Below are 25,984 nucleotides of genomic sequence, written 5' to 3'. Positions count from 1 at the left end.
CACAGGATAATGTATGCACATTATGGTAATTTATAACACGCCTATGTACGAGTTTTCACAGGATAATGTACGCACATTATGGTTTTATAACGCGCCCATGCACGAGTGTTCACAGGATAAATATAGGCACATTATGGTCGTTCATAACCCGCCCATGCACGAGTGTTCACAGGATAATGTACGCACATTATGGTCATTTATAACGTGCCCATGCACGAGTGTTCACAGGATAAATGTAGGCACATTATGGTCGTTTATAACTCACCCATGCACGAGTGTTCACAGGATAATGTACGCACATTATGGTCATTTATAACGTGCCCATGCACGAGTGTTCACAGGATAAATGTAGGCACATTATGGTCGTTTATAACTCACCCATGCACGAGTGTTCACAGGATAATGTACGCACATTATGGTCATTTATAACGTGCCCATGCACGAGTGTTCACAGGATAAATGTAGGCACATTATGGTCGTTTATAACTCACCCATGCACGAGTGTTCACAGGATAATGTACGCACATTATGGTTTTATAACCCGCCCACGCACAAGTGTTTGCAGGATAATGTATGCACATTATGGTAATTTATAACACGCCTATGCACGAGTGTTCACAGGATAATGTACGCACATTATGGTTTTATAACCCGCCCATGCACAAGTGTTTGCAGGATAATGTATGCACATTATGGTCGTTTATAACGCACCCATGCACGAGTGGTCACAGGATGATTTATGCACATTATAGCCATTTATAACGCGCCCATGCACAAGTGTTCGCAGCCGAAGACGGACGGTAGCAACGGACAGCAGTCTCCGGCGGGCAGCTGCACCGGGGAAAAGGGCTCCCATGTGGAACAAGAGTTTCTCCCTTCTTCGGTTGGGGATGTGCGCCTTTGACTGTTTACAAGTTAGGACAGGTTGGTTACAGGAGGGCAGTTTTGTTTTTTACTGTCAAATGTCGTGTGCAGCACAGAGATAAGAGAAATGCGTGGGATACGGGTCCCATTGTCTGAAGTGTTCCCAGTGACGAAAGTGTTCCTTAAAATGACAGAAGCACAATGTGTTCATGACAGGGCTCTGGTTATAATGTTTAATGCAGAGGCGGCTCCGCGTTAGGGACTTCTTTTGGGTTTCAGGGTTGCTATTTTAATGTGTTCGCAATGGCATTTTGTATTTGAGATGACGATGGGGGGTTACCGGGGGAGGAGCATGCCAAGTTGAGATCAGCAAAAAAGAGTACAGTAGGAGAAGCGTGCCGGGTAGCATAACCCGATCGGGTATGGCTGGGGGATACTTTACAACTGACTAGGAGACAGGTGCTGCAGTTGTTAGGAACGTATCGAGTGTGCATTAATTTTGCAATATGTAGAAGCACTATCTCCTTTGGCAGAATGTCTTATGTTGGAGCCAGAATTCAGTTATCAAAGAAGTGCTCATTGGCAATGTACAAGCACTGACAGCTTTGTGTTTGGATATTAGGGGACTTTGGTGGATTTTGGCCCAGGTGTAGGACCAGTGGTACATGCATGTCTTATGTCAGATACATAGTCCCCGAAACATACAGGAGTGGCCGTTTGGTGTACATGGCATGGCAGCCGGGTCACTTGATTCTAGGGGCCTGTGGGGTGAATTAAATGCCCATCTGAAACACGGGATGGGAGTGTCATTGGGTCGAAATAGTTTATCGCTAGAATTTGCAATCATGACCGCGGGGGGAACTGGACTTGGGGTTTATCGTTTGACGGTAAGACCGCATTTAGAATACCCCGGGGGAATGGGGTTTACGTCTAGGTGGGGACAAGCTCAGCCTGTCATCCCACACGCTGCGGGTATTAAAGAGGAAACAAACAGAGTTTGAGGATATTATTATTGTATAAAGGCCTCATTGAGCAGGGAAGGTGTGAGGTGTACAGTTGGGTATAGTACGCATATTCTCACTACAAGTACAGATTTGTGGGACAGGTGAAGCACGCAGAACCTTTGGAGGGGTTGACTCTCACGATGGCCAGAGTTGATTTAGTGTGGAAGTAATTCGAATTGCTATTGATTGGGCGCGGGGGCCGCTTTAAACAGAACACCACAGCGCCAAGGGGTGAAGACAAAAGGTTGGAGGATGATCAGTTTCGATTTCAAGTAGCGGTGAAAATAACTTAACAGGCCATGCTTTGCGCACAGGGGTTCGCTATTGGGAGCAATATAACGCCATGGGTATAGGACAGTAGGTTGGATACGATTAATTGAAGGTGTTAAGCTTGGAGCAAGAGAACAGGAGTTGAGGTTATGTCATCAGGCTGTGGGGCTTGTGTAGCATTAATAATATCGATCTGCTACTAAAGTAAAACGAGGTTCTTTTGGCATGGCGCCTGACACTGGGGACAGCAAGATTTTAGAAGGTATGACTGGGGGTCATTTGGCAGGTGTTACAGGCTACAGGGAGAAATAGGAGAGGCTCCATTTGCTAAAATAAGGTGTTAAGCAAGGCTCTGGGGTGCAGGGCTGGGGTGCAGGGTTACCATTGGAATCCGGGTTTATATGAACAGATCAGCAAGGCCAACCCATCCTTCCGGGAACATTGAACAAGTAACGGGGGGCTGATGCAGGGGATAGGTAACGGGTCTGCTGACTTGTGGGCCTACGGCGGCCGAGCTTTGTCTTACTAGAGGGACAGAAGAGGGGAAGGAGGCCTATGTAAAAGGACAATGGCCCAGCTCCTTCCGGTCATGATCAGAGCTTTGCGAATTACTGCAAGGGCAGGTAATCAGCAGGGGATTCGAGTGGGGTGAAAGGCAAGTTGGTCTTGAAATGGTAACAAAAGTATACAGCTCAACTTCACTCGGCAGGAACGGCGCTCTCCCAACATGGTAACTCCTGCAGGTTGCAGGCAGAGCAAGGATAAGTTGGTTGGGGAGCTTTAGCCTAAGAAAAGATGGAGAAGAAACTACTGCCGGTGCAGTATGATGAACGAGTTGACCAGACAGCCTGGTTAAAAGCAGGAGCCGGTGGATGAGCCATTGCAAAGCCGGAAGGGTCTTCACTCTGTCGGACCAGCACCTCTTGGGAGCCTAAGCGGCAGGGGCGTCTGGTGGTAGCAATGAGGGCTCAGCTTCCCCCCAAAATACAGTGTTCTCTCAGCCCAGGAACACCTGCAGGGGCAGGGGGATCTCAGATTCGAAGGGCTGTGGGAGTTGTGCCTAGTATGGACTTTGGGAGAAAGGGAGAAGGAAACAGGTTTTGGAGGGAGCATGGAGGTTACTGAAATTGTGCGCATAGTGCATTCATCTCCTGGAATTGGGAAAGAGGAAAGGGGGAAGCCGCGGTGGGTGGTAACCCAACTTCAGCATAGCAGTGTTTTGGCGACGAGTGACAAGAGACAGACTCTGAATGAGCCATTGCACAGCCTGGAAGGGTCTTCGGTCTTCTTGGACCAGCGCCTCTTGGGAGCCTAAAACGGCAGAGGCGCTTGCTGGTAGCAATGAGGGCTTAGCTTCCCCCGAATAAATGGCGCTCTCCCAGCCCAGCAACACCTGCAGGGGAAGGCGGGTCTCAGGCACGAAGGGTTGGGGGAGTTGTGCCTACTGTGGACTGTGTTGGGAAAAGGGGGAAGCATGTTTGGACACGGAGCAGTCGCCGCAATTTCAAAACTATTTTCACAAATGTTTGCTGTGTTTACTATTATGTGTGAAAATAAATCTGCGGCCTTACTGGTGGGAAAGAAAAGGGCTAAGAAAAATGAGCCATGAGAATATATGATGGCATAGTAATGGAAAAATGCCCAGGTTATAGATCACAACAGCACTCAAACCGCTGAGCTATCTCACCAGCGCTGCAAGTCGTTCATACCTTAGTGTTGGTAGTAGTGCAGGTCACTTGTGTCAATAAGGGGATCTCCACATTTTTTTAAATCTTAAAATCACATCCTCTTCGTCTGTGTGATTTAGAAAGACCACTCTGTGACCGCTCAGTGCAGTCTTTCTAAATCGGGCACTCTTCTGTCACACACGAGTGTGCGCAGGGGATGACAGGCGCAGCCGAGATGAGCACGGGAAGACGGAAGTTGGAGGTGAGGCAAGGGTTTGTCTGGTGTCTCTGGTTATGTTGTGGGGTAATGTTTGGAGTGTGGAGGGGAGAGGGCTGGGGAGAAGGAGTGTGTGTATTAATGTGTGTTTGTGTATATGTATATGTGTGGGGGGCTAGAGTAGGGACGGTTATGGGGGAGAGGGTGCAGGATTAATGGAGGAGTTTGGGGGTGAACCCCCCCCCCCCATCCTCCGTCTCCAGTTTAAGAGGTGAGGGAGGGCGGGGTTGGGGGTGAAAAGAGACTATTAAAGGCTGCACCAAATCGGTCAAAAAGAAATCGGTCTTTTTGTGTGCAGCATTTAATATTCAACAATATCACAAAATAACCTGTTTGTTTCCTTATGTGGATTTTTTCTGTGTGGGATCCCATTAACTGCACCTTAGACAGAGCACATGCTAGGTTTCATCAGAGGCAGAGCTATGAGTTGGACGCTACTATCCCAAACAGAAGCCTTACAGTCTATTATATTATTAGGATCAGAGTTCCAAGTGCACCTATTCAGCTAAGGCTAAATTTGTGGGGGAAAAAGCTTGATAGCTTGGTAAAAAATGCCTGAGAACGCAAATGTTTGAAGCACAAAAAAGAGAACACATTTAAAAAAAGGAGCAACCAGTGAAAATAATGAGTTGCTAGAGGTCACCTGGCGGCATGGGGGAGCAAGGGATATCCCTTTGCTTTACTATTAAAAGGAAAATCTTTTGACAAAGGGCAGAGGGGCACATGGCTTCAGGGAAAGGATGAAAAAAGATCAGCAAGATAAAAGTCAATCAGTGGTTGGTTCCCCCCCGCCCCCTGTAAAAGAAAATGCACGAACACAGGGTGGGTATCAAGAAGCAGAGGGTAGCACAAAGGTGGGGTAGTGGGATGGCATGATGGCAGCAGAGGAAAAGGCACTACTTCAAACATAGCTTTGCATAGTGCTGCACACAGTATGAAGCCACTTCAGAGCATCAGGGGATGAAGGGATCTGGGGTGGCAGTGGAGGGGGCATAAAGGAAAAGATGTGGCAGGGAAAAAACATCGGCAGCAGGCCAGTGGTCTACACCGCTACTTCAGAGGAAAGTTCTGCTAAGGGAGATCTCGCGAGGTCGGGAGACTAAATACCTATGATTTCCTTAGGGAGTGTAGGTATAATCAGCTTTCATTTTGTCTGGGTTTGGCGGTAGGGTAACAGAATTTGTAGAGGGCAAACTTAGACCTGGAGCAGCAACCTGGCCCGAATAGGACAAAACAGAAATTGAGACAAAGTATCAAGCAGGAAAAAGGAGAAATTGGAAATAGCTCATGTCCCATAGGGGTGTAACGGTTATGGAAGGTGTAAAAGCTTTGAGTAAGGCCTGAACGCCTTCCATTAATGCCACGCCCCATTTTCAATCATTTGCATGGCAGAGAGGAGTGGCCACAGTCTGCAGGAACCACGTTGCCCTGGCGATTAAAAATAGAGATCTCCATGCAGATCTCCATGCAATGTTTTCAGGATTCCCCCTCCAATGCTCTGTTTCAGGGTTACGCACCATGGAGAATTCATGAGATTAGGGTGCGCCATACTGCCTTTTTCCATACCTTTTGTCTGCAGCTGCTTCATCTAGAATTAAGCTGTTAGTGTGACAGAATATTGTCAAGTATACAGAAAAGTGAGTCACAAGCTACCCATTCCTCTTTTGTGAAAACCTTTTTTAACACCTGTGGAAAAAATTCAGGTGCATTCAATTCACTGCAAAGGACATCACCTCCGTGTCATCATTTAAAAAAGCATTTATTTGTAAAAAATCTCAAGTAGAAAACATATAATGCAACACTAATTTGGGAAATGACAACAATGAACCACAAACATTGTATTAAATAACTGCAGATTAATGTGCAAAACTACTCATGAAAGTGCAACAGTGCAATATTGGGTGAGTAACTAAGTGCCTTTTGAGCAATAAAGGTATTTCTCATTAGAGCATAGACATTCCTTTTTCAGTTATCTCATTCTTATCCATTTGGGCAAGGATACACTGGCAAAACAACTTTTTAACATAAGTGGTTAATTTTCTTTATCCAATTTTGTAATGATCAGACAAATTCAGTAAAGTGCTTTATCGTTGATCTATGAAGTTCATCCTCCTCTTTGTATTGGCTTAGTGTATTGAACCATTGCTCTGCGGGTTTGCTTTCTACTTTCTATTCCCACCTTTAAAGGATGTAATAGATAAACAAAAAAATCTGTCGACACAGGTTGTTTCTGCCCTCCAGTAAGATACGCCCATCCTTTACTGTTCTTTTTTAAACTTAGCAATGAGGCATTCATTAATTCACACAATGAAATCCATTAGCTTGACTACTCCTAGAAGTGTTCCACTGATTCCCTTCTATCCCTGCGATGTCAGTTCCCTCCACTGCCTTGGGTCGGAATTAGCGCTCCAGGGACCTTTGTCTTTTTTCTTTTTACTTTATTGTCCCCCGCTATTCATGTAATGGAAGGAGGGGACACCTCCGCAACCTCTGCTTCTCTTGTTCGGTGTAATGGGATTCAGGTATTTGTTTGCAGCCGAATGCGTAGTAAATGCGCATTTGCTTTGTGTTTTTGATATTTTCGGCCAATACCATCAGCATTAAAGCCCGAGTAAATCCATAGATTATAGGGATCAGAGTAATGAGTCAGACATGGTGTTAGTAGGAGCAGAGCTCTGAGGCAATCTGGGTATTGTCAGAGGCAAAGCTCCACAGGAACCTGGATGTAACCAGCAGCAGGGATCCAAGTGAGTCTGTGTATTATTAGGAGCAGAACTTGCAATGCGACTCAGTGAATCTATGGAATATGAGGAGCACAGCTTTGAGGGCCACTAGTTATGACTATGAGCAGCGCTGCCAATGAGTCTGTGCACTTTATTACCAGGAGCCGAGGCCAGCATTAGTTTGCTATAATCATGACAGATTTGGAAGGATTGCAATTACTATCAGAAGCAGAACGCTGGGTGATTGTGGAGATTATCATGAGCTGGGTTCTGAAGCGTTGAGAGAAGCTAAGACCTGGGGTGGGGTGAATTCCATCAGAAGAAGAGGTCTGGGTGCATGCATATTATTGAGAACAGAGTCTAGCATGGATCTTGATATTGCCCGGGAAAAGCTCTGAGTTGGACCCGAGTATGAGTGGAGCCATGAGTACGGATGGATGTAAATCTAGGGATTAACAGGTGCAGAAATGGGATTGAGTCTGCATATAAACCGGGGCCGAGCTCTGGATAAATATGCATATCATGGAGCACAAGGGAAAGAGGTAGCTCTGCTGCATGATGCAGATAAACATGTCTCTGTATCCTCAGTCTTACAATGAGTTGCATGCATAAGTCATTTATAGGAGCTTATATTGGACAGGAACATTCAGGCTATTTAGTATTTATTTGAGGAAACGAAACACGCCACAAAACAATGTGAAGTAAAATATGACCCTACATTTATTGAAATGTGGAACGGGGAAGACATTGTATGATCTAACAGGGCAGCTGTCTGTTGGTATTGATAGATCATTATATGCCAATATTATGTTAATAAATTATACAATGAGGAATATGTTACAAATTATATAGTGTGTCCGTGGAGTGAAACAGGACCTACTCAGCCATTTCAAACTGCTAGAATTGTATGTGGATAATGACTGTGTCAGAGGTTATCAATTCAAAGTAACTTAATGAGATATAAGTGATCCAATTACGGCTCTGCAGAGTGCAGCCGAGAGTTCTTATTATCTCTAGCAGGTGCAGGACAGTGGGGAATCAACAACAGAAGCTCATTGCGGATCTGGGATCAATTCGCTCTTGCAAATCGTTCTCTTACTTGATGTGTAAACACTGTAAGGGTGGCCCCACAGATGTCAGGCAAGGGCCCTGCCAGTGCATCTAGAACTGCACCAGGATGCACAGACCCCTATGAATAACACTGCCTGAATGTACACACATGGCCAGCACTGGCCCCGGACGGAATGCAACTCGTGTATTTTTGGTGTACCTTGGCAAGACCCTCGACTGCAATTTGGCAATCTTCCATTCCAGGATATCCACGCATCTTCTCAATGAAATCCGAGTTAATCTTATTCATTATCGTTGCCTGATCTGCTGAAAAGAATGGAACAGGGGGAGATCAGTCGCAGTGTTATAATAATGTTCTGTTGATTTGTAGAACACATTTTGCAGGTATTCCAGAATCTTTAATGTCATAAACACATGCAGATTCGTTTTATTTTGCATTTGCAAACCGGCCGTCCTGCCTTTAAGACACTGTGCACCTCTTTCAGTGCAGAAGAAGATCAGAGTCACTTTCATTATACAGGTTGGTCATTATTACAGGAATAATGGCACTGTAGCATGTCTGCATATGTTTATGAGTTTGTGCTGAAAATACACACAGACCCTCAGGCACACACTGGGTGCAGCTGTAATAAAGATAACAGATTTAGAAAAATAAAAAGGTCATTAAAGCAGGTATGACTCATAGTAATCAGAGCGTGAACGTTTTGTAATCAGGCTCACATAGCAGTCCTTAGCAAATTGCAATCACGCCGCATAATCAGCAACAGTGGTGGACGCCACACTTAAAGGGGTACGCCTCGAGAGATGGTGCCACCGGGATGAAGATGAAGCCTCCAGAAAGCGAGCAGGTTGAACCCTGTGTTTCAGCATGCCAGGGCTTCTCGGGTGGGTGCTTATGGGCATCACTAGCAAATACATACATAGATGTCATACTGCTGCGACACAGAGGCCTAGATAGGGAAAGGTCTGAGCAGGCAAGGCCCACCCAAAATCTGTAAATGCTCACTCAGAAGCACCGTGCGGCCATTTACAGATGTTAATGTCACCATGGAAGGCCCAACTACATTAGCTTCAGGCCCCACTTGCTAGACAATCCTGGCGACGCCGCTGTTGGACAGCGGCAATCTAGTCAAGCTGACATCAGACTTAACACAGTTTACATGCAAACATGCTCTCCTCCTAACCTTTGTTCCTTCCCATGAAAGTTCACCAAATCTGGCAGGTCGCCGATCCGGCCAAATGCATTCAATTGTGCCACACGCGGCAAAATAGCAATGCTTTCTTTCCAAAAATGAACGGTGAAAAAAATCATTTTTGTATGGGGCTTTTCTTAGAGGCTGAAACGTCACGACTTGGCCACGGTATGGCGAAATCGCCCAATTTGATTTACAAGACTTTTGGCTCACAAGTAGAGCATGCTGCAAGCATTCTGAACACCGCATCACGCCATATTCACTTTTTAATTTCTGAACATGCGCAATAAGCACTGGGAGACAACAACAATTAAAATTAAAAGTATTCATCAAGATGCAGATGATCTTCCACACCACAAATGCATTATGACAAAAACACACACATTCGAAAAGCAAAAAAACGGTTGATATTTCTGCACATGCGTGGTAGGCACAGAGGCGAAAGTGGAATGCAAAATATACCAAAAAGCACCGCAACTGCAGTGGGGTTGGAGGCGCAATACGAAATTAAAAATATACCACGGAATGTAGTGGTGCGGTGGTGCCGAAATAAATGAAAAACATACATCAGATAGAACAATGAACAAGTTGATTTGTCACACCAAATACGCAGAATGGGCACTATATATGCGAAATAGGAGCAGTGTCACGAAGCAACATGAAAATATACTGTGAAATAAAATATATTTTGTAAAACCTACAAGATACTAACAGACCCAAAGTGCACACACACTCCCCCACACCTCTGTTCAACCATGCGCTGTGTGGTCGGTGGGACAAAATAGTCAGCAAAATGAAAAACATTCTGCAAAACCCACAAACATCTGCAGCCCTAACACACAAGCACACACATATAGTGAAGGATGTCTGTGGAGTCTCTGCCCCCTAGCTAGGAACTTTGCTCAGTTAGGAACAAAAATACAAACGGAGGCAATTCAAACACACAATGCATGGCAGCACACACACATACGCACCAACTACAGATGGCAACACAATGATGCACAGAGGCACTAACAACAGATAGCAGCGCATACAACAACAATGGGTGGCTGTAGATAAACATAGCAACAACTGATGGTAGCACACACACTCAACAATAATGGAAGAGACGTGCACATACACAACAGAAAGAAGCACACACACACACAACAGTTGGAACATGCTCAGGCAAAGAATAGATAGCAGTTGTTATAATACAATTTTATCGAGAGAACCTAGCTCAGGAGCAACGGGGTGCAGTACAGATCATAGAGCAACATATTGTTAGCGTGAAAATAGCAAGCAATTAAGCATACATTAGTATACTTGACAGGCATATTCCTTCTCTCTTCAACCCCCCACGCCTCTCTTGCTACCCCTCTATCCCTCATCCACCCTCTCAGTGGTGGCACCCCACCCTTGTGCCCCCCTCGCAAATCATTTAAGGGGCCAACCAGCGTCACTTAGTTACCCTCAATTCTCGCCCTGCTAGCAAACATTCCTCTGGCATCTGTTGCCTCCTTGAGGAGCTGGCCAACCCTGCTGCAGTCTCTACCCCTCTCCTTGCCTCTCAGGCTCTTTGCAATGCCCTGGCCTCACACTTTATCTCAAAAACCCAGGACATCCTGTCCACACTCTCCTCCACTCCCTCTCCTCTCCCCTCTCCATCGGTACTCACTGACCCTCCTCCAGCCACGCCCCCCACCCTCCTTCTCTTCCTTTCCTCTCTCCTCCCCTGATGAGGTCGCTAGTCAAATCCGATCTATGAGCCTCATCAAAACAGGTTCATCCCTGTTCCTCTAAAACTCTGAAGGACCACACTGATACCCTTGCTCCGGCCCTTGCCGACTTCTGCAAACACTCCTTTGCCTCAGGATCCTTCCCCTCCCCTCTTAAGCACTCCCTTGTGCATCCTCTCCTCAAGAAATCCACAGCGGATCCCTCTTGTCCGGCCAACTATCGCCCAATTTCCATTACCCCCTTCTTAGGCAAACTCCTTGAAAAGCTGGCCATCTCTCAGCTAAACCTTCATTCTGATTCTATTGGCTGTCTCCATGACCATCAGTCTGGCTACAGATCTGGCAGAAGCATGGAAACCACTCTCCTGAACATCCGTGAAGATCTGCTTTCCAACCTTGACTTTAGCATTCCCTCTGTTCTCATCATACTTGATATCTCCTCTGCCTTCGACACGGTCAACCATGCCATCCTGCTCAACCGTCTCCGGGATAACTTGGGCATCACTGATCAGGCTCTGGCCTGGCTGACCTCTTTCATCTCTGATCGACCCTCCCAGGTCCAACTTGGGTCCTTCCTATCATCTATCTTCCTCTCCACCTGTGGTGTTCCCCAGGGGTCTAACCTCTCTCCCTGGCTTTTCAACCAATACCTGGCAACTCGCGCCCGCTGTATTGCCATTTTGTGCTCAAACTTCCAGTGCTACGCAGACGACACTCAACTCATTTTCATGCTGCCCTCGGCCACCTCCTCCACCTCTCTCATCACTGTTTGCCTAACTGCCATTCAAGATTGGTGTGCCACCAACAATCTTTGTCTTAATCCTCATTGGCACACCATCACCTTCCTTTCCCCTCACTCTCTGGCCGGCCTCCCTTGGCCCTCCTCCTATCCCCACCTGCGAGGCCAAGAACATTGGTGTCACCTTTGATTCCACACTCTCCTTCTCCGCCAACATCGATGATGCATCAAAAAAGTCAAACATCCTACTGCACCTCCTCAGAGGTATTCTTCCTTTCCTCTCATTCCCCCAGAAGCTCACTGTCTCCCAAGCTCTGGTTCTCTCTAAGTTGGACTATTGCAACAGCCTCTTTCTTAATCTACCTGCCTCTAGTCTCCGCCCTTTACAACTTATCCAGAACAGGACTGCGAGACTTGTCCTTGGCCCCAAACCCTGGGATCGTATCTCTCCAGCTCTGAAATCTCTCCATTGGCTCCCAGTGGATGCAAGGATTAAATTCAAAACCCTCTGCATTGTCCACAAGGCTTTCTGGGGCCTGGGTCCAACATACCTTCAGCTATCCCTCTGCAAATACCTCCCATTTCGAGCACTCTGCTCTTCTACCTCCAACTCCCTCAGGGTCAGTCGTTTCTCAAAGAAACAAGCTGGGGCTAGATCTCTGTCTTCGGCTGGGGCCTCCCTCTGGAACAGCCTCCCTGCCACTCTAAAACTTGAGGAGAACCATCTCCGGTTCCGGAAGCACCTCAAAACCTTCATCTTTGCTTCTGCCTTCTCCTCTCCTCTCCCCTGTTTATTCTACTCTCCCTCGGCACCATGCACCTGGCCACCCTCTGTCCTCTGGGCCCAGGTACCTGCTCATCTTGCCACCCTCACGCACTGCCTCTGGGCCACCCCCTGCACTGGGGTCTGTATCTGTACCCATACAGCCCTCCCCTTTTCTTCCTGCACTTTCAGACCTACATGGCCTACTGCCATTAACCCAGCACTTGCCACTTGCTGGCTGCACGCCCATTGTTTGTTGCCTTTTTATTTATTATTATTTTTGTTTCTTTTTCTTCTTACTCCGCACTCTCCTTTTGTTCCCCCTTCCATGCACTTCTCCCCCTTCCCTCTCTACCCTGCACTTGCACGTTCTCAATGTCACTGGGCCTAGTAAGATCGTTGTTTTTGTTCTCCCCTGTTCCCCTTCCCTTGCCTTGCTTTGTTGCGCTCTGAAACACTTGTGTATGAGCGCGATAGAAATAAAATATCAATATCAATATCAATTGAAGACCTTGACCTTGACGCCCTTGTTCTCTCCGAGATGTGGTTCAAGGCCAGCTCTGTCACTGATTTTGACACTCTCCACCATGAAGGCTACACAATCCTGTCCAATCCCAGACTCTCAGAGCCTGGTGGCGGTGTGGCTCTGATCTTCCCTGAGTGGGTTCCTCCCTCAAACATCCCCACTCAAACCTACTCATCCTTTGAAAGCCTAGTCTGCAGGCTACGTGTCTCCCCTACCTTCCCTCTTACTCTTGCTACCATCTACAGGCCCCCCGGACCGACCTCCCTATTCCTCTCAGAATGGGCGGACCTGTCCTCCTCTCTTCTTGCCTCCTCCCCCAAACTTACCTTTCTTGGGGACTTCAATATCCATCTTGACTCTTCAGATGTGGCTACTGTACTCTTCTGCGACCTTCGTGACTCTCTTTCCCTCACTATCCTTCCCTCTGGCCCGACCCATTCTGCCGGACACACCTTGGATGCTCTAATCTCAACAAACATCCCACTTTCCAACCCTCTCTCCTGGTTGGACCACTCTCTCCTCTCTTTCCACCTTGACCTCCCCTGCCCCCTGATGATGCCAATGCCCACACTGCCAGTCTCCTTCTGATTCATTCAACCAATGAAGCATGTGTCAGTCGCTGCATTTGCCTTTTCGTTCATTTCCTTCATCTCTCCTCCGCCCTCTTCATTTGACTCTCCTTCTGACCCTGTTCTAGCTAACCTATATCTCTATGTCTCTAACAGCCTGGTCATCCTTGCCCTTGTCCTGAGGATCTGCATGAAGCCTGCCTCCAAATGCAACTCTTGGTATGACTCCAACTTGGCAGCCTTGAAATGCAAGTGCAAAGCTGCAGAGCGAAAGTGGCAGGCATCTAGCTCATCCTCTGACAAACTGGCTTGCCGCCTACTCCAAAGGAGATATCGTCTCACCATCTGCTCCAAGAAGAGGGTTCATGTCCAAGCCTGCATCTCTGGAGCAACCAATAACACAGCTGAACTTTTTTAAATCTGCAAGGAACTTGCCAATCCTCCTCTCCTACTCCCTCCCAGACCCTCTGCACTGCACTGGCTGCCCTCTTCTTCAAAACTCAGGACATCCTGTCCTGTCTGTCATCTGCCCCCCTCAAGTCCCCTTCTTCAAATGCCTCCCTTCGACCCTGTCCCCTGTCCCCCATACTCTGTTCCTTCTCTCCCACTGCACCAGACAAAATCTCTAGAGTTGGCTGCTCTATGTAAGACTCCTCGAAACAGATACTCCCCTGCTCAGCCTTGGCTGACCACTTCTTGGCTGACCTCTGCAACCATTCCTTTGCCAATGGCTCCTTCCCACAACCCCTCTCTTGTGCACCCTCTTATAAAACATCTGCCTGCGGACCCTTCTTGTCCGGCTAACTATCGCCTTATCTTTATCACCCATTTTTTGAGCAAACTCACGGAGAAGCTGGCCATCCCCCAATTGACCCTCCACACCGAAATGGCTGGCTGCCTCCATGACCACCAGTCCAGTTTCAGGGCTTCCAGATGCACAGAAACTGCTCTCAACACCCGTGAAGACCCACTCTCTTCAAACACAACATCTGTTCTGATATACCTCGATTTTTCTTTTGCCTTTGACACAGTCAACCACTCCATCCTCATAAAACGTCTCCATGATAACCTAGGCATCACACACTGGGCACTGGCGTGGCTAACCTCATTCCTTTCAAACAGACCCTCCGAAGGGCAAATGGGTCCTTTTCTCTCCTCCACCTCACTCTCTACCTGTGGCGTCCTCAGGGCTCTATCCTATTGGCATGGCTACTAAACATCTACCTAGCTGCTATGGCCCACTTGGTCTTCACCTTCTCCCCTCATTTCCAGTTTTATGCAGACGACACACAGCTCTCCTTCAAGCTGCCATCCACTACCGTCTCCCCTCCTCTCTCATACCTGACTGTCTGACTGCTATTCAGGCATGGTGCTGTGCCAGCGATCTCTGCCTTAATGCTAGTAAAATGGAGATCCTTCTCATTGGGACACCTGCTCCTTGTCCCCCGCCACTCTCTGGCCAGCCTCCTTGGGTCCCCTTCCTTCACCCACTTGTGAGGCAGAAAACCTGGGGATCATCTTGACTCATCTGTCTCTTTCTCCCCATACATCACAGATGTTGCCAAGAAGTCCAACTTTCAGCTTCACCTCCTCAAGGGCATTCTTCCTTTCCTCACCTTCCCCAAGAAGCTCAATGTCTCCAGAGCCCCGTTTCTCTTTAGGCTGGATTACTGCAACAGCCTCTTCCTCAATCTGCCTCTTGCCTCGCTTCCCCCTTCAACTAATCCAGAATAGGACTGCAAGATTTATCCTTGGCCTCAAGCCCAGGGGCTGCATCTCTCCAGCCCTAAAATCTTTCCACTGGCTCCCGGGGACCGCAAGGATCAAAGTCAAAACCCTATGTATCACCTACAAGGCTGTCTGGGGCCTGGGACCTCTCTATATCCAGCTTTCCCTCTTTAAATACCTCCCTGCCAGAGTCCTTCGGTCCCCTGGCTCCAACTCTCTGCAGGTCAAACGTTTCTCCAAGCAGAGAGTGGGAGATAGATCCCTCTCCTCGGCTGGTTCCTCCCTCTGGTCTTCCTACCCTGCTCAGACTTGCACCGGATCTTCTTAAGTTCCGGAAACTTCTCAAGATGTTATTTATTTATTTATTTGCATTTATAAAGCACTCACACAGCCCAGGGGCACTGAGACGCTGTTACAAGATTACGTCTTACTTGCATCATATAAGTGGGCAGTTAGGTTACATTAGCCCGTCACAAGGTCTTATTTCCATTTCTTAGGCTTATCACAGCCACCCTTCATTAGTTGGATAAGCGTGGGTGGTTATCTCATTACAGTATGCAGGCTTAGTTACATTGTTTGAATACGTATGAATTTATTTATTTGCGTTTATAAAGCACGCAAGTGGCCCTGGGGCATCGTGGCGCTGTTACAGAATACTCACTTTGATGAGGCATATAATTATCATGTACATAACATAACAATGGAACGGAGAGAGGCAACATACGTGTATTGTGCTGTTACTTAGGTTACAGTTGAACAGCATGTCTATAGAGTTGTTAGGGTCTAGCAAAACAGTGTGGTTTTCAGCATCTTGCGGAATGCGGGGTAAGAGCTTACGTTTCTTAGTTTTGTCGGCAATGCATTCCAATTTTTGGGTGCCAGGTGTTGAAAGCTAGACCCTCCAGATTTGGTTCTTTTAAACGCTGGCACGTAGATCCGGTTGGATAGATGGGAGCTCATGGATACATTGTTTGAAAACGTATGGGAGGCAGCAGGGTTACATTTGAGCTGCAGTCATACACAATACAGTTTATTAGGTTTGGGGAATCTGAGTCTCAAAGATAGTGAGAGTAAGGCCTATCGGTTGTGTGTATGGTTTTAGACAAACAGTCTAGTTTTGATTGCCTTGCGGTAGGCGGGATGAGAGTTCACTTCTGATGGAGTGAGGCAGTGAGTTCCAGTGTCTAGAGGCAATGAATGGGAAGTTAGCGTCCCCGCCTCTTGCATGTTTAATTCTTCGGATCGGCAGTAAGTTAGCATATAGTGTTCTGATGGGTTTTGCAGCTGGAGGCAGGATATGATATGGCATTTGTAACGCGCCTATACACAAGTGTTTCAAGGCGCGACGAGGCAGGGAGGGGGGAACAAGGGGAAGACAGACAACGATCCTACTAGGCCAGGTGTCATTCAGACCGCGCAAGTGCAGGGGTAGGGTGAAGGGAAAAAGTGCAAGGGGAAGGGGGGGAGGGGGAGAGCAGTACAAATAAGTAGAATAGAAATAAAATAATAAATAAATAGGGCCAGCTGGTGGCAAGTGCAAGGTAAGTGCAGACAAGTGCTGGGGGGGGAGGGGGCTGTAGGGATACAGAGACAGTCCCGCAGTGCAGGGGTTGCCAGGGAGGCAGTGCAAGTGAAGAGTGCCTGGGCCCAGGACCGAGGTCGGTGAGAGTGGCCCAGTTGCAGAATCAGTGCAGTTCAGGTGAAGAATTTAGCAGGGGAGAGGGAGAGAGAAAGCAGAAGTGAAGAGGAAGGTTTTGAGGTGCTTCCGGAACCGGAGATGGTTCTCCTCAAGTTTCAGGGAGGCAGGAAGGCTGTTCCAGAGGGAGGCCCCTGCCGCGGAGAGAGATCTACCCCCAGCTCGTTGCTTCGAGAAGCGGCTGACCCTGAGGGAGTTGGAGACGGATGAGCGTAGGGCTCGGGAAGGAAGATATTTAGGAAGAGAGAGTTGAAGGTATTTAGGCCCCAGGCCCCAGAAGGCCTTGTGGACAATGCAGAGGGTTTTGAACTTTATCTTCGCAGCCACTGGGAGCCAGTGTACAGATTTCAGTCCTGGAGAGATACGGTCCCTGGGCTTGAGGCCAAGGACAAGTCTCGCAGTTCTGTTCTGGATGAGTTGCAGAGGGCGGAGAGTGGAGGCAGGCAGATTAAGATAGAGGCTGTTACAGTAGTCCAGCTTCGAGAGAACCAGGGCTCGAGAGACAGTGAGCTTCTGGGGAAAGGAGAGGAAGGGAAGAATACCTCTGAGGAGGTGCAGCTGGTAATGTGACTTCTTAGAGACGTCAGATATATGAGGAGAGAAGGAGAGAGTGGAGTCGAAGATGACCCCAAGGTTTTTTGCCTTGCAGGTAGGAGCAGGAAGAGGGCCAAGAGAGGCCGGCCAGAGAGCTGCAGGGAAGGAGGGAGTGGGTGTGCCGATGAGTAGGATCTCAGTCTTACTGGCATTAAGGCAGAGGTCGTTGGCAGCACACCATTCCTGGATAGCAGACAGACAGTCAGAGATGAGGGAGGGAGAGGAGGAGGCCGAGGGTAGCCTGAAAATGAGATGGGTATCGTCCGCATAGCACTGAAAGTTGGGGCAAAGGGCGGCGATGCGGTGGGCAAGGAGTGCCAGATACTGGTTGAACAGCCAGGGAGAGAGATTAGATCCCTGGGGAACGCCGCAGGTGGAGAAAAAGATGTCAGAGAGGAAGGACCCAAGTTGGACCTGGGAGGGTCGATTGGAAAGGAAAGAGGTCAGCCACGCCAGAGCCTGACCAGTGATACCCAGGTTATCACGGAGATGGTTGAGCAGGATGGCATGGTTGACAGTGTCAAAGGCAGAAGAGAGATCGAGCAGAATGAGAACACACGGAGTGTTGGAGTCGAGGTTCAAGAGCAGGTCCTCACGTATGTTCAGGAGAGCAGTTTCCATGCTTCTGGCCGCTCTGAAGCCAGATTGATGGTCATGGAGACTATCAACAGCTTCAGCATGGAGGTTAAGCTGGGAGATGGCCAGTTTCTCCAGGAGCTTGCCCAGGACGGGAGTGATGGAGATTGGGCGATAGTTAGCTGGACAGGAGGGGTCGGCAGAAGGTTTCTTAAGGAGAGGGTGCACAAGGGAGTGCTTGAGGGGGGATGGGAAGACTCCAGAGGCGAAGGAGTGGTTGCAAAAGTCAGCCAGGGCAGGAGCCAGGGAGTCAATGTGGCCCTTGATAGTTTTGGAGGAACAGGGGTGAATCTGTTTAGACGAGACTTTCATAGATCGGACTTGTCTGGAAACCTAGTCAGCAGAAAAAAGGGGAAAGGCAGAGAAGGAGGGAGGAGGGGTGGCTGCAGAAGGGCCAGAGGAAGAGCAGGGAAGAGAGGGGGGGAGGTGATAGGAGGAGAGTGAGGACAGGATGTCCTGAGTTTTAGAGATGAAGTGGGAGGCCAGTGCAGTGCAGAGGGCCTGGGAGGGGACAGGAGAGGTAGAGACTGCAGCAGGGTTGGCAAGCTCCTTGCAGATTTTAAAAAGTTCAGCTGAGTTGTTAGATGCCGCAGAGATGCAGGCTTGGATAAGGGCTCTCTTCTTGGTGAGAACAGAGAGACGGTATTGCCTTTGGAGCAGGCGGCAGGCCAGTTTGTCAGAGGATGAACATGAAGCACGCCATTTCCTCTCTGCCACCCTGCACTTGCGTTTTAGGGTGACGAGATCCGAATCATACCAGGAGTTACATTTGGCTTTGGGCTTCAGGCGGATTTTCATGACAGGGGCAAGGATATCAAGAGTATCAGATATAGCAGAGTGGAGCAAGGGGAGGGCTGTGTCAGGGTGGGAGTCAGCCGAAGGGGGGGGCGAGAAGGTGGCAGCAAAAGCCGCAACTGACACGCGCTTCATGGGTCGGATGACCGAGAAGGTGGGTGGCAATGATGCGGGTGGCTTTGCCTGTGGGGTAGGGAGGGTGAGGTGGGAGGATAGGAGAAAGTGATCACTCCAGGAGAGAGGAGTGGAGAGAGGGACAGAGAGGGGAATGTCAGAAGAGATCAGAGCATCAAGAGTGTGCCCTGCAGAATGAGTAGGCCCAGACGGGAGAATAGAGAGTGAGAGAGAGTCGCAGAGGTCACAAAAGAGTCCAGTGGGGGGACAGGAGGCATCTAGGTGGATGTTGAAGTCCCCAAGAAAGAGAAGTTGAGTGGTAGAGGACAGGAGTGAGGAGGAGAGGTCAGCCCACTCAGAGAGGAAGGAGGAAATTTGACCAGGTGGCCGATAGATAGTAGCCACGGTAAGGGAATGGCTAGGAGAGAGAGAGAGTCGGCAGACAAGACATTCAAAAGAGGAGTAGGTCTGCGTAGGAGTGACAGTGGCAGGAATCCACTCAGGGAAGATAAGGGCAACAGGATGACTCTGTGGGATAGGTAAGGAGGTGCGGTGTGGTGGATGCATTTATGCATGATCGCGAGTGTTTTGAAAAAGATGCGCTGGTGGACCGGCAACCAGTGCACTTGCTGTCTGGCTGCAGAGATATGTTCTCTTTTGGAGATACCCAATGCTGTGCGGAGGGCGTTATTGTGAATGGTTTGAAGTTTGTCCCGGTTTTTTTCTCAGGTTCATGTGTAGAGTACATTACAGTAATCTAGCCTTGAGCCTATGATGGCTTGCGCAATTGTCAGACAGTTTGTGGTGGATAGGAACGGTCTGGTGGCATTGAGCAGTTTGGAGTAGTAGGCTGCAGACGTAGCGATTGCGCTTACTTGTCTGGCCATGGTAAGGTTAGTATCTAAGTATACTCTAAGTGTTTTGACTGAGTGGGAGACTGGGATGGTGATGTTGTCGATAGTGAATGATTGGTATTTCCCATCAAGGATGATGCATGAGTCAGTGGGGGCAAGCAGAAGTATTTCAGTATTGTCCGCATTCAGGCATAGCCAGTTTTCAGCCATCCATGTGTGGATGGTGGCGTAGATGGAGTTAAGGGTGTTGAAGTCAGTCTCATAGTTGCCAGAGAGAGGGACGAGGACTTGAGTATCGTCGGCATAATTGGTGTACATGATGGCGAGCGATTCTAGAATTTTGAAAAGGGAGATAGTAAAAATGTTATAAGGAGGTGGGCGATAGGCAGGATCCTTGCAGCACTCCATAGAGGATGGTGTCTGGATTTGCAGTTGCTAGGTCTTTTCTCCTCTACCTACTCTCTCCCCCTCTCATGCTAAATGCTCCCTCTGCCACTGCAACTGGGGCCTGGCACCTTCTGAGTCATTCAGAGGCCAGACCACCCCGACCAGTTCCCTCAGCATTGTCTGACACCATTTGCCCTCGAGCTCCCTTCCCTGGATTAGACCTAACCTGGTCCACCCTACCCACCGCACTCATCCTCCCTTGCCCCTCTCTGCCCCTTTTACTGGCCGTCTTGGCCACCCCAGCACTTGGCCACCCCGCTCCCTTTGGGCACCCCACTCCTGCACTTCTCCTTCTAGCCCTCCCCCCTGCACTTACCACCTTGTCTTGTACTTGCACGGTAGGATTGTCACAAGGCCAATATAACCGTTTTTGTTGTTTTTCTATGTCCCCCTGAACCCCAACTTGTCTTGTGGTGCATGGAAACACTGGTGGATAGGTGCCATACAAATGTCCAATAACCAAATAATTATCCAACACAATATACAGATGGGACGTGAACGAGATAGCCAGAATCTAGGTTACACCAAGTGTCCATCTAACTTGTTCACATAGCCATCAGTGAAAATTGTTACCAAGGTTCACTTGATGACACAACAATGGGTAACAGCACACACACATAGCAACAATAGATGGCAACACGCACACACAAACGAAAACGCATTAGAAAATACAGACAGCCCTGAACTGCCTGGATTTTGGCCGACTGATCTCCACAAGGGATTGGTTAAACTGGTAAACGTAGAATCAAAGTAACACCGTGTTGCCCTTCTACATCCAGACTCCAATGCTCTGAAAGTATCTTAAATATGTTATTAGCCCCCGGCTTGTTAATCGCATGCACAGTATTTTACTTCTTCATTTATATTTTATAATCTGTATTTATTCCTAGTTAATCGAACAACTGATATGACACTCCAATTAAGACTGTATTATACACCATTAACACAAGAAATATGCCAAGGGAAACCATACCCTGGTCCTCCAAGCCAAGGGTCTGTGCTCTGCATTCTTCTTCCTCGAGTTCAGTGTTTTGACAGCTGGTTTCAAATTGACTTTGCTCATCAGGAAGGAGCGATTCTAAGTAAAAAAACAATCGTAGATTTCAATATGGTAACACATCAATTGATGAAAGAATTGTAGATTATTGTACAGTAAACAAAAGGGATTCTGAAAGAAAAGATACTTATCTGTAACAATGTGTCTGGGTCATTCATAATCTTATTATAACATTCTGTGTCGAGAGGAGTATATGAGGACATTAGAAATTCTGTTTGTGGAACTTCCTTGACAATATGTTTGTAGCAATCATAATGTGCCAACTACTGCTACCAATCCTGTACCCCCTGTAACTAAGTTCCTGCAAGTAACAGCGCCACAATGCCCCTGGGCTGTATGCGCGCTATATAAATATAAATAAATAAAATAAATAAATAAATAAATATAAACAAGCCAACCCTTGGTGGGCACTATTAGCCCCTTTGGGAGAAAAGAACCAAGGATGACAGTTTTTCCTTTCTTGGAAGGCGAGGGTTGGATGTATTCTAAATGCATTTATTTCATACATAGATTTTGAGGGCTGCCCAGCTTGGGTTTCCTGTGGGCAGTCTGTGCCCAATGAATGATTTAAGCACGCCAGAGGTAGGCTTCAGAGATCTGTGTATAACTACTGTCACTGCTTTGAATTCTAAAAGGATCAAGTGACATGCGATTGGGTTAAAATATCACCTATCACTGCAGCGCTTACAATTGATATATGCCTCTAAGCTCTTGAGGAAACTCCAGTTTTCACACTATTTCTGGATAATATGTAAATTAGAAACCACTGTAAAAAAAGAAAGTAGGGTTACAAGAACCACCATATTGCATTTACAAAGGGTAAACAGATTGACACCGCACACAGCATGACATTCACTAACTCTTATAGCACAAATGATAGCTACAAATAAAGGGTACCTTCAACGTAAGAAGGCCCTGAAACATTTCGTAAAAATGTTCTAAAAAGGTCCTTCATGAAGAAGCATATTACCTTATTGTCTATATTGACGGGCACACAAAACAAACTTACTGAAAGTCACAGGTGCACATCACCAATAGCCAAACCTTGTCTGGTTTAGAATCAGGGGCCTGCAACCATTGGCTCTCCAGAAGTGTTGGACTGCAACTCCCATCAACCCCAGTCACCATATTCAATGGTGAACGATCATGAGAGTTGTAGTCGATACATCTGTAGAGCTAAAGCCTCCCAACCAAAAAATGGGCAACAGTTGAAGCCACAGTGAGGTCGATCGGCAACCCTCTAATTTGCAACAACCTTGTAGCATGGACGTCCCTCCAGTTCTGAAGTTGCTGATACTAAAGCTCTGATCAAGATATTTTGTGTGTATGATTAATCTGTTTACAAGTGAATTACAACCAAGGCTAAGTAAAAAATGTTCAGCTGGATCTCTGGCAGTTGGATAATAAGAACCCTCACTATGATAGTTTCACTTCCTCACCTCGCACTGCCAGTCGATAATAATAGGCATGCTGCCACAACTGTCTCTTCAAAGTCTCAAAGAATTAGTCACACGTGTGATTTCTGATACGGAAGGAAGGCAACAAACATGGATACAACCAGGGCATCATAATCAGCAGTTTGATCCATGTGAATATTGGCATAGGGCTTTCATCGATAGGTGCTCTGTAGAGTGTACATGTAGACTGACATGTAGATGAATGGATGACACATCCATACTCTTTTCAGCCTACACGCTAAATGTGCCCCAATAAAGTTCGGAAAATGCTCCCTGGCATGGCACTTTGTAGTAAGGTTTGTCCTTGTTTGGGACTTAGAAAAGAGTATAAGGGTTGTATGGGAGGAAAGGTTGTTTAGGCCCCCTCCCCTCCATTCCCGTCCCCGAACGCACACTATGCTCGTCCCACGGTTAGCCATGCGCCTCTGGCCAAAGGTGCCAGACAGCCTCAGAATTACACATACAGGTGCAACATCTACAAGAGGGCTGATTACTGACTCCATGTTGTATGAACACTGACTCCATTTTGTATCTGCTCTAATAGGCCTCACCGAAATGCCAGCCTGCAGGCCTGCACCTCTCCCCTGATTCCACGCACAGTTAGTACGCTACTCTCCCCTCCACTTCCCCTCTGATGTCTCTGCGACTCTCCTGTTCTCACGAAAAGCTGGGCGCCAAACGCTACAAACAAAACACTGTATCTCTCGCCTTCCTCCTTACATCACTGCCCTGTAAATGACCGAGTCGAGGCCGGGTCGTGGAAAAAACCAATCCATCTCCACAAACCTGCTCTGTACTCGCAGACCGCACTTGGAGGACTTATTACCCACACAACCTCTAACCTCACCCCTTATTTGATGTAACAGATGCCTGCCCCACGACTGTGTGCCACACGGATTCACCCCTATCACTAATCCCACGTGTGACCATATATCCTTCTTTGTACTAAAACCATAATAAAATAGCCTTCATGAAGTCTAACCGAACGTGTGATAAATATGTTAGCTGATTAATTGTAGTAGATAAGAGATGTGAGCCCAGGCGCCCCTGCCCCACAGTCTAGGCAAATTGCTGTTAACATAATGTACGCATAGATATGATGTTAGAAGAACCATGTGGCAGAATGTAAATCCTGTGGCCCCCAAGGGCGGTAACAACTCAAATTGTATCTCATTATAAAGTGAACATGACCAGGGTCGTATAACATAATGCATGTGAAAGCACAACTTTTATTTGAACCAACCTCCTCTTGGGTCATATCTGGAGATGGCACTTGCAAAACTCACTCAAGATCCATTATGTGAATCTTTAATCTTATTGTCTTGCCCATGTCTCCTCTCCCTGCTGCAGCGCCGCACACGGCAAGCACATGGCCCCCAGCTTTCTTCCTCCTCATGACAATGCTGCTAAAGGCCCATTTCTCACAGATGTCTCAGTGCAACAAATGTATCCTTTCATCCTTCCACTGGGTCCGCACTGAGCACTCACCCCTTTTTCCCATGACAGAGATGACCCCTGCACATCTTACCTGACCAGTGACCAGTGTATAAAATACAACATGTGAAATATATGGTCTTTTCCCCAACTGTCAAAATATAACTGATTGTCATTTATTGTATGCTTTGAGCTAGTGTGTAGATTAGAGAGTTAGCATCAATCACCTCATCCAGAACCACATGACCTTCACCTCGCACCGACCAGCCCAGTGATGCACGTGATGTCCGCCTTCCCGCCAACCAGCCATCCAATCGCATGAGAGCGGCCCATAAGGAGATATACGGGCCGCGTGGCTCCACCAATCGAAATGTAACTTTTGTACTGTATATGTTTCATCACTAATGACGCTATAACCCTTTTTAATGCAATGACAATGTAATGCTTGGCAGAGCACTCTCGGAGTGTGCAGAGTTCTCTGCATGCCCTATTTTGATTTAGATAATACTTTATCTCTTAACTTCACCCGCACTTGGTCTTGGTCTCATTCCCTCCTGGGGTGTGTCCGTTATTGACTCTCATTGGGGAGTTTGAATTGCATTTTGGGGACTGCTCACTTTGAAGGTCAAAGGTGTCATCTAAACCAAGTTGCGGACAAGGAAGAGGGTTGACACTGTTAAGCAATGACGCTGTGGCTCTTGCACAGTGCCTCTGTCCTAGAAGTGCACCAGTACTAAAAACCGGCAAGGCCGGAGGCACCTGTGCGATTTTATCCCATAACGAAGAACATACCCAAGACACCCTGTTCCACAGGGCAATGTCACGCATGGGGAATAAACCAGAGACAGTCCACAAGACTTCAATGATGACCTCATATCGTCAAGGCAGGCCGACGGAGAAAGCAGGGGTCCATGCTCTCCATGGCACTATCAACAGCCTTGGAGGCAGATGGCCCGCAGTCTATGGAGCTTCTGTCGATGATGATGCAGAAAGCGATGCTTCATTGCACTATGCTTCTCTCCAGGTCTATGATTTGGGGAGCTCCACTGCAAACATGCCACAGAAAGCACGTCCCTTCCGCACCTTCTCTGGCATTAAAGGGTACAGCAAAAGCATTCTCATTGACCACATGTGTGACAATGCCTTGTGAGATTAGGGGGTGGGGGAGATGCATCACTTTCCCTTCTATTCTCCCCTGGGGCTGTGCCAACACTGATGATCCTTTGCATTGTAAATCCAGAGCAACACTGGACTGCCAGGCGATATCACCGAAATGCCTGGGGCAGTGGAAGTGAAATCAAGGTCCAGGTGGCATGACATACAATGATATCACAAGACCTTTGACCCTGAAATTATTACAGGAAGTAGGATCTCATGCCCCTGGAACCTGACATCATAGATATTTAAAAAGTTAGAATACATGTAAAGTATCATGAAATAACAAATGGCTGTAGTAGTTAAAATGGTCTTATAGTTACTGACCATATTTAAATTTGGTGCTGCCCTTTTATGCCTTGGGTGCGGCCAAGTAGTTTTCATATGTAAGGTGCAAGCCTTATATGTTGAGGTAACTACGAAAATATGTAATGTGCTGAATCCTGTATGCGGAAACTGCAATCATTTGACTTCCATATACCCGCATGCCAGGTATAGCCATCATACAGTACCATATGTCCAGATACTGCCATCATATGCCAAGTGCAAACTCAAATGCTCCAGTATCTTAGGCCTGTAAATGCCTCATATCCCTGGTGAGGAAATTGCATTGAAGGTGCAGCCTTCAATGCT

General features: G+C 47.5%; 1 protein-coding gene across 1 annotated transcript in view; it reads right to left on the bottom strand.

The window, feature by feature from the left end:
• Positions 1–25,984, bottom strand: part of LOC138582452 (uncharacterized) — a 1,938,885-nt gene that overhangs the window by 285,898 nt on the left and 1,627,003 nt on the right. The window contains exons 13-14 of the mRNA XM_069653763.1: positions 21,222–21,326; positions 8,076–8,182 (exon numbers count right to left, since the gene is read on the bottom strand). Of these exons, the coding sequence (XP_069509864.1) occupies positions 8,076–8,182; positions 21,222–21,326 (212 nt within the window). The remainder of the gene's footprint in view (positions 1–8,075; positions 8,183–21,221; positions 21,327–25,984) is intronic.

The sequence above is a fragment of the Ambystoma mexicanum genome, chromosome 1p (genome assembly GCF_040938575.1).
Source record: "Ambystoma mexicanum isolate Mex_15411 chromosome 1p, UKY_AmexF1_1, whole genome shotgun sequence".
In the NCBI taxonomy this organism is placed as follows: domain Eukaryota; kingdom Metazoa; phylum Chordata; class Amphibia; order Caudata; family Ambystomatidae; genus Ambystoma; species Ambystoma mexicanum.
Note: the sequence above shows the minus strand (reverse complement) of the source record. Positions and strands in the feature narration are given on the sequence as shown.